General features: G+C 47.6%; 1 protein-coding gene across 1 annotated transcript in view; it reads left to right on the top strand.

Moving 5' to 3' along the window:
• The first annotated feature begins 6,510 nt into the window (after window positions 1-6,510).
• The window catches only part of Fer1l6 (fer-1 like family member 6), a 106,991-nt gene continuing 104,692 nt past the window's right edge, over window positions 6,511-8,809 (top strand). Inside the window, exon 1 of the mRNA XM_051202647.1 lies at window positions 6,511-6,590. Within this exon, the coding sequence (XP_051058604.1) occupies window positions 6,512-6,590 (79 nt within the window). The 5' untranslated portion in view covers window position 6,511. The remainder of the gene's footprint in view (window positions 6,591-8,809) is intronic.

Here is an 8,809-nt window from a genome sequence, read left to right as displayed (position 1 = left end):
AAACCAGGGACAAAGAAGTTCTGAATTTTTTGGTAAAGCTTTTATATCTACATGTGCTATCCACCTCCATCTGTCCCTAATCCAACATTCTGGGTCTCTTCGTAAGTGCCAAGAACTGTGATTGATACCTGGGATTCAGACAGAAACCAGGCATGGATGGCCACTGCCTTCAAATGCTCGGCATAAAATGGAGATGGGTGATGACTTTCCAAAGACTATTATGTCAGCATGACGAATGCTGTAAGCAATCAAAGAACAGAGTGTTGATAGAGGCCAGAGGGACGTGTGACTTGGTCCCCTCTGCAAACATGAAGAACACGACACATGAAATGATAGAGGTGGGGTAGGAGTCTAAGTCCTGAGCTAGGCCAGGAGATGTGGAGGTAAATGAGGGAATGTGGGAGTGGAGAGAACTCTAATGCTGGCAGCATTCTTTTTCTCTTACTATTGGTCCTAAGGTCAATAGTAAACATATTCATGTTTATTGGAAAGGCTGAGTACACCATCCACTTGGAGGGTCACAGTCTACACTGGCATATAAGGCTCTGAGTATCTCCCAACATAGGTAGCTACTTAAAGGCATACATTTTCCTGCATCTGATGCCCACAAGAACAAACAGCATTGCTTGTAAGGACACCGTAGGTCCTGTTTCTATTACTCACTCTTCTTTCCAGTGTGACAGAAGCAACTGTCAAATGTTTATTTTGAATCATAGTTCAGAGTGCACAGTTCTTGTTGGCATCATTAGCGCTCCCCTGTGGTATGTGAGACTGCTGGTCATATCACAGGGCAGACTGGAGGTAGAGAGGGAACAGGAAACAGAGTAGAGTTATAAATCCTGTAGTCACCCTAGTTTGGCTTCTGATATTATAATAAACACCATAACCAAAAGCAACTTGGGCAGGAAAGGTTCACCTGGCTCATACATGTCAATCACAGTCCATCCCTGAGGGAAGCCAGGCAGGACCACAGAGGAAAGCTGTGTTCTGGCTTGCTTCCTATGGCTTGCCCAGGTACCATCTGTCCAGGGATGGTACCATCCATATTAGCTTCTCTCCTATATCAATTGCCAATCAAGAAAATGTCCCATAGATATGCTCATGGGCCAATTGATGGAGAAAGTTCTCGGTTCCCTCTTCTCAGGTGGCTCTAGCTGGTGTCAAGTGACAAAAACCAACCTGTACCCAACCAGGGCCCTACTGTCACCAGCTGGTCTTCATTTCGTAAATGGTCCACAGCCTTCCAAGGCAGTGCCACCTGCTGGGAATTAAATCTTTGAACATAAGACCCTGTGGAGAATATCGCACATTTAAGCCACAAGATCCTCTTTGTGCAGGACAAAGCGTTATGACTGTCACTTGTTATAGATCTGCTCTAAGTTGGCACACCGGTGTTCTTGGCAGCATTCTAGGGTTGTAACCATACCCTGCTTCCCCCATCACGGGCCAAAGCCCATTAAGAACTAGACTCAGGCATCAAATAGATGGTGCTGGTTAGATGGAGAAAGATCTGCTTTATGTACAGTTTGGACAGGAGTCCAGATTGGCTTTCCAATGCTTTCTTCTGGACCAGTTAGGCTGGACCAGACCTATGTAGCTATAGGAGAAGAGGTCCAGTTGCTCCAGAGGCTTACGTCCACTTAACATTAGGATCAGGCAGAGTTTGGATGTTTCATGGGTGGGCAGACAACCCCACTTCCAAAGGAATGACCCCAAGAAAGGAATGTAAGGCAACCACCACACTCTTCATTCTACAGAAAGATAACCGAGGAGTATACTGGAGGCAGAAGGCTTAGGATGCAAAGAAGCACACAGAGCTAAAGAGAGAAGTTTGGAGGTATCTGTACTGAGACAAAGGGAGAAAGCTACGTGTTTCCAGTGTTGGGAAGCTACTTATAGTGTAGTTTGGCTGAAAGATGATTGGTTCCTTGGCATTTAGTGGAGTAGAGACTACAGCTCTGATAAGCTGGCTTGTAAAGTCAGCGGTATGGGAAAGATGCCCCATTTATCAGAGGCCCAAGCAGGGGAAGGTGTTGAGATGGAAAGAAAAAAGTCCTAACTCTGTTACAATCTGTTTCTCTAGTTTCCTTGTGTTCTGGCCAGCTCAGGCTCATGTGACATTGTGATATGCTGATGCTTATGGGAAAGGAGGGTGCTGGGTAAAGGAAGCGTTGGGGAGGAAGGAGGCACACACCCAGGCATGGAAAGGAGATCTCAGCCCTAGGAAGATGGCATCTATGGGAATCATTGCTGTCATGAGTGAGGATCATGCAAGAAAGGAGTCCTCCTTTTCCTGGGGCACCCTTCCAATTACACCTTCCTGCCGCTTTGCAATTGAACATTTGGCATATACTTTTGATGAATTATGGGAGTCTGGCTTCACCTGGCCTAGCTCTCTGAACTACAGCTCCAGATTGTTCACAGACTGTCTTGGGTTCTGAGAACTCACAGGAAGAGGACAAATTAATGAGAGTCCTTGGAGGTGTGTGTACTAGACTCAGCTGACTTCCTGTAGTTGAAATACCCAGGTTCTTAATGCCCACTGGTCAAGTTGTAACAGTTGGCTCTCATTATGACGGGTGTCAGGGCTGGAATGGATAAAACAAGGGATGTTAGGGCTCTGTTGAAAGCACATCCATGTATTATGAAGGCCATGACTCGGGATGAAAGAAAACATACAGAATCCATACAGGGTTCATGTGTTTGAGATGCTCATTTCCAGCAACTAGAACTTTATCTAAGAGTTTGGATAATCTTAGAATGATGCAAACATTGTGATTTTCATTGTTGTGGTCTGTTTTGGTTTTGGAGCAGGGTCTTGTTATATAGGTCAGGCTGGACCAGAATTTGGCATCACACCTCCTCAGTGTGTGATCACAGCTTTGTATCATCATGCTGACCCTCAGTTTTAAGGCAGAACATTGCATACACATTTGTTCTCTTGATAACAAAATTCTACTAGAAGTATTGTTACATTTAGTTTAACACTCAAAAGGTGTTGGAGATAAACCCAGTATTTAGCTTGCATTTGCTTTTGCTCTTTTCCTTTTCTGGATGCTGTGGCTGAGGGTTTGGAAGGTGGGATAGCTGAATAGCTTGTATTCCAAGGCCTCTTAGAGAGGAGGTGGTATAGACCTGCACTGACACAGCTGGCTCAGTGCTGGGCCACTTGGCCCAAGCTGTTTCTAGTTTGCACTAAGGCTGGAAGGGAATCTGATGACTCAATTAAGAAATCACACGACTCTAGCTTTGAGCCGTTTCCTAGTTCTGGAGCCTCAGAAGAGACAGGAAATTAGCTACCTATAGAGATGGGTACAGCTCTCTATAAATAGTTCATCAGTCGGTTCTTAAGGTTGTCTGGATCATGGCCCAGTTTGGGAAGCAGAGGTAACTTAGGACCACCCCCAACCCAGAAGAAGAGCCGGTGTTTGGAGCTCTATGGCCACCATCAGTGAAGTAATTAGAAAGTGGCTAGAAAAGCGCTACCACCAGTCCAGCCCTGCCTCCGCCGTGCCACACTCGCTGTGTCTGGCACTGTGTCTGGCATTCCAGGTGCTCTGTACCAATGCCACAGCACTGGGCAGAAACCAGTCTAATCCAGGCGGTGTTTAACATTCTTCTTGTTTGGACACAGATATCGGAGTCACGGTAGATTTCACCCTGAGGAGACCAGGTTGGTATGGGTGTGTCTGTGTGTCTCTTAATTTTTCCTGGGGTGTCCTGGGAGGAGAGATCGTAGATCCTGTGCTGGGAAGCCTCATCTCCTTGGAGTTCCATGTTGAATAATCCCCAAGCAGGAGAGGGTAGGTGTTAGGGAAGCTGGGATAGAGATGTGCCATGTCAGGTCTTCCTGATTGGTGTTCGGTTCCCATGTGGCTAGAAGCCCCAATTCTACTTTATGAGAAATGACAACAGTAGCCCTTATTCCGTGGTATATTGTGGGGATCCTAGGAGATCACATGTAAAATGGTATTTTTGTCACGTGGCTCATAATAGGTGTAAAAACTAAGATTTCTATTTCCTTTTCATTGATACTGTAGTAATTTGTAAGAAGGCTTACACTTTACAATTATACCTCCTGTTTTAATGTAATTTTTAAATGAGTAAGAAATGTCTTTGTGTCATTTGGGGGATGTCTTAGGGTTCCTATTGCCGTGACAAAAACACTATGACCAAAAAACAAGTTGGGGAGGAAAGTGTTTATTTTGCTCACACTTCCATACTGCTGTTCATCACTGAAGGAAGTGAGGACAGGAACTCAACAGGGCAGAATCCCGGAAGCAGGAGCTGATGCAGAGGCCGTGCAGGGGAGTGTCTTCCTGGCTTGCTCCCCATGGCTTCCTCAACCCACCTTCTCATAGAACCCAGGGCCAGCAGCCCAGGGATGGCACGGAGGGGCTGGGGGTGGAGGAGAATTCAGTTTGCACTGAGAAACTCTCTCATGCCAGGAGTAACCTCGACAGCAGCAAGAGGCAGACTGATAGAAGTGTCCGGGGCACTCCTGAAAGAGTTCTTTATTCTGCCGGGATTTGAGTGGTAGACAAGAGCCTTTGAAGTCCAGCCCTGCCCTGGGTTAAGTAAAACTCTCCACAGGTAGACCAAGACATCAGTATTTAAGAAAACAAAAAGCACAAGCCCTTAGGAGACTCCAGTGCACAGCAGGGTCAAGCACTCTGTTTCTAAAGGGAAGAGGTGTCTGTGTCAGAGGGTGGGTATCATTCTCTTCCTCTGCTTTGGTAGCATCCGCAGCTGTGCCCCAATGGCTTAGTCTTGGTCACCTCTGGGAGAGGCTGCATGCCGGGCCATTCATGTTGCGTGTGCTGGGTCTCTTTCCAGTACCGCTATCAATGACTAGTAGCAACTTCCCTTTTGCAGATGGAAATAACTCAGCCCTGACAAGCAGCCAGCAGATACTGGCCAAGTTCCTGGGGATATGATGTTCTGTCTTCATGAGCCAATCATGACAATGAACTCTTGGGGAACATATGTATGGCTTCAGAGTTTGGAAGGTGCCAGACGTGGGTCCCTTGCTTGGTAGCTACCCTTTGAAAAGAGGCCAATAACAACTATTACTGGGAACGCTCTCTTAAAATCCAGAAAGGGGAGGCTCCCATGTATTTGCTCTCTTGAGCAATCTAAGAGGACTTAGGATCATGACAATCCCTCCCAGAGGGAGGGACTCATATGCCACTTCCTGTATACCAGGCACTGCTTAAGCCCTCTGTTTACTTTGCTACATTTTATTCATTCCCATTTGGGCCATGAAGCAAGTAATCTGGTATATCTCCATTATGCAAACGAGGAAACTGGTATTTGGAGAGGCCATGTGACTTCCCTAAGGAGGGAAGGAGGAGTCCAGTCCATGTCTGGGTGTTACCGAACCCAATTCTTTGCATCTCAGACCCAACCACTCCCAAATCCCTTAGGACAGAGTTCCATTGTGGTGCTTGTCCTGGATACAGTATCCTTACAGCATCCTTGTTTTCTGGACCTTTAGGGAAGGGAACACTTTCCCTCCTGATAGAGTCCATTCCATTGTTCAGCATTAGTGAGCATGCGCCTGAATTCCTCACCCAAGTCAAAGAAAGACAAAAGCCTGAGAAACAAATAAGCAAATCAATAAAATGGACAGTTGTTTCTTCTCTTTGTTGGTCTTAATACTACCCCTTACAACAACAACAAAAGCTAATGATAACAAAGGCTTAATGAGCAACATATTTTACGTACCATGCTAATTTCTTTGCATTTGTTACATTGTTACCCATCTGTGGATCTTGTTGGGAGAGCTCAGGGGCTGTTCTAGGCTGAGATGAGAGACAGGCAGGCTGACCTTGACCACGGAACTCACTGCCTTATCAGTCCCACATTCAGAAGCACAGGCCCAGGGTCTAGGAAGTGTGAACTTGGAGGAGAGAGTAGTGGGACTGATACCCTGTTCGTGGGACACCCTGCAGCCCTGAGCAACGTGTGTGAAGTGAGAAGCAAAGTTCTCCACATTGCTCACGGTTTTGGACGCACACCATGTACAGATGAGCAGTGTGCTTTTGGCAGGGCCTCAGCGGTTACCAGAGCTCCTGATCTTAGAAGCAGGGTGGGAGCCTGGCTGGGGTGAGGTGATGATGGCAAGAGGATTGGGACATTCAGGTTTCATGGTGGTCACAGTGGATTGTGAGGCTAAGCAGATCTCCAGGAGCTGTGTGGCCTGAGAAACTGCTGCCACCCTCTCTGGTTCTTCATCTGCAAATTGGGCAGCAGACAATTACTGTCATTAGCAAATGATGTCATTCCTTGAGAGTCTATTATAGCACCTGGCCTGGGCAAGCCAGAAGACATGAGAGGCATGAGGCGAACACAGTTAGAACACCTGCCTTTTGACCCCCACCCTGAGTAGATGAGGGGGACTAGCCTGCCCGTAGGACCCACTGTCTCTGTGTGCTTGCCTTCTCCCAGCAGGGGCGATGATTCATTTCCATGACTGCATTGATGAGTTTTTCTTCTTTGCAGAAAAGGAATGTTTGGGCTGAAGCTGAAAAAGAAGAAGAAAAACAAAGCAGAGAAGGGATTGATCCTCACCAACAAGGGTGCACAAGGTGAGGTGTGGCGTGTGGCACTGCCCACTTCCCAGGCCAAGGTCCTCACGGAGGGGGACTCTCCTTATCCGAGAATGTGGCTGTCTATGGCGCAGGGAGCAGTAATCCACTTGCTGACTCTCAGGTTCTTCTGGACACAGGTGTGGGCCTCAGGGAAGTCACCCCAAGGCCCAACATCGTTGACCTGCTGGGCCATGGGGCGCTCCATCTGAGGAAGTGGAAACAGGTTCAAGCTCAGTTTTGCCTTTGTTTTCTCTGGATCAGTGACTCCGTAGCGCCAAGTCTCCGTTACCAAAAGGCATGGGTAACCGGACTGACCTCACACAGGGGATCAAGGGCATTTAAAGTCAGGATTCCCCAAGTCAGATGGGAGGGGCCTTGTATACATCATCTCATTTAATCCCTCCCACCTGCAGGAATTGTTACTCCAGCTTTTGAAGCAAGACTACAGAGATACAGGGAGAATACAAACGAAGCGTGGCAAAGCTAGCTGAAGAATTGTGAAGGCCAGGGTGTGTGGGTGAAAATGTAGAGTCCTCGTTAAGAAATTAAGAGGGATTTTGAGATGGCAGCATTAGTGCCTAAATCAAACAGGACAAGGTTTTTCTGAAGAAGGCTCTGTCTGAGTAGGATACCTGTCATTCAGTTTGCCCTGAGCGTCCGGGAGCCTTCCGGGAAGCTGATGCTTTGGGAGCTCCATCCAGGCCTGACTTTCTGTGCTTTGAACAGGTCATTACTTCTGCCAAATGAGGATGAAGGCTCATGTTGGGTAGACACTCAGCCCTGATGAAATCAAATTGCATCTGTGGTTTCCAAGTGGCCAGGTCTGGGGTGCTGGCCCAGTGATGTCTGCCTAGTGGCTTTGATAACACTGAGTTGAAGGCTGGCATTCTGGACCACTCCTAGACCCGAATGGTGCAATGTGTGTAACCCATCTTCAGCCATCTTGAATTGCGTCACCGTCCCCTATCACAGTGCCCTGTAGCCGTAAGGCCCTTCCTAAAGCTATTTGTTCTGAGTAAAACTCAGGCTTAGAGAGGAAGCATTGGTACTGAGATGTTGGTGGTCATGACTAAGACATACCCTGGGATGGGAAGGGGGCGCTGTACATTTTCAGCAGCTACAAGGCTTAGAGCTGAATGGGAAGGCTACGATGATGACTCTGTCATTAAACTTGCTATACAAGCAGGAGGACCTGAGTTTGATCCCAAGAACCCACTTGTAAAAGCCAGTAGGGTGGTGTGCCGTTCTAGTACTGGGGTGGTAGACAGACATATCCCAGGCCTTGGCTGGTGAGCCAGCCTTTCTCAATCAATAGGGTTCAGGCCAGGCCAGTAAGAGACCTTGTCTCAAAAATCAAGATGACGAATGACTGAGGAAGACACCCAAAGTTGACCTCTGGCTTCTACACACACACACACAGCTCATTCCACCGAGGAATACTTGTTTAATCAATCAAATTGATAATATGGATGGGAGATCTAAGAGGTTCTCGATTTTTTTCTTGCTCCTTGAAATTAAATATTGGGGACACCAGGTTGACTAAGGAATGGCCCCTTCCCTCCAGGACATTATGAAATTTACACATATGACATATTTCATAAGTTTCTGTTACTTGTTACTAGACATGTGTCATTCGTGACCCTGCGAGGCAGAGTCTGTTGCCTGTGTTTCAGAACAGAGGTACTAATGGGCTTGCCCGGAATGAGTCCCACAGCTTGTAAGTGGAAAAGCTGGCATGGAGCCTGGGCTTTCCTGGCTGGTGGGTGGCCTCTGGCCTGGAGTCCTCCCCTACTAACCAGCATGGAGGAGACTAGAGCAGTCAATGACAAGCATGCTGGGGAGCTAGCCCTGTGACTAGTTCTTGTTAAGAGTCTTCAGCCCACAAAGCAAACAGGGCAGGCGTCCGTCCATCAGCCCCTCCTAGAAAGTAAATGGCATCTATCCTGCTGGGAGGGGCTGGCCCTGTAGGGAAGGGACAAACATGGGTGTCAGAACAGAATCTTTGGTTTTGCTTGGGAAGCTAGGGTTTGGGGTGTGTGTGTGGGGGGGGGTTGTGAGGGAAAATCTCAAGGATAAGAAGCAGGTTGAATCAGAATTAGGTCAGAGGGCACAGAGGAAGGCCTGGGTGGGCACAGAGCAGTGAAGGGCGATAGGGCCAGGTCGTCAGGGGGAGCAGGTAGAAGCCAGATGGAAGAGGGCATCCACACTGAGCCCTG

This window comes from Phodopus roborovskii, unplaced genomic scaffold, assembly GCF_943737965.1.
Source record: "Phodopus roborovskii unplaced genomic scaffold, PHOROB, whole genome shotgun sequence".
Lineage (NCBI taxonomy): Eukaryota > Metazoa > Chordata > Mammalia > Rodentia > Cricetidae > Phodopus > Phodopus roborovskii.
Note: the sequence above shows the minus strand (reverse complement) of the source record. Positions and strands in the feature narration are given on the sequence as shown.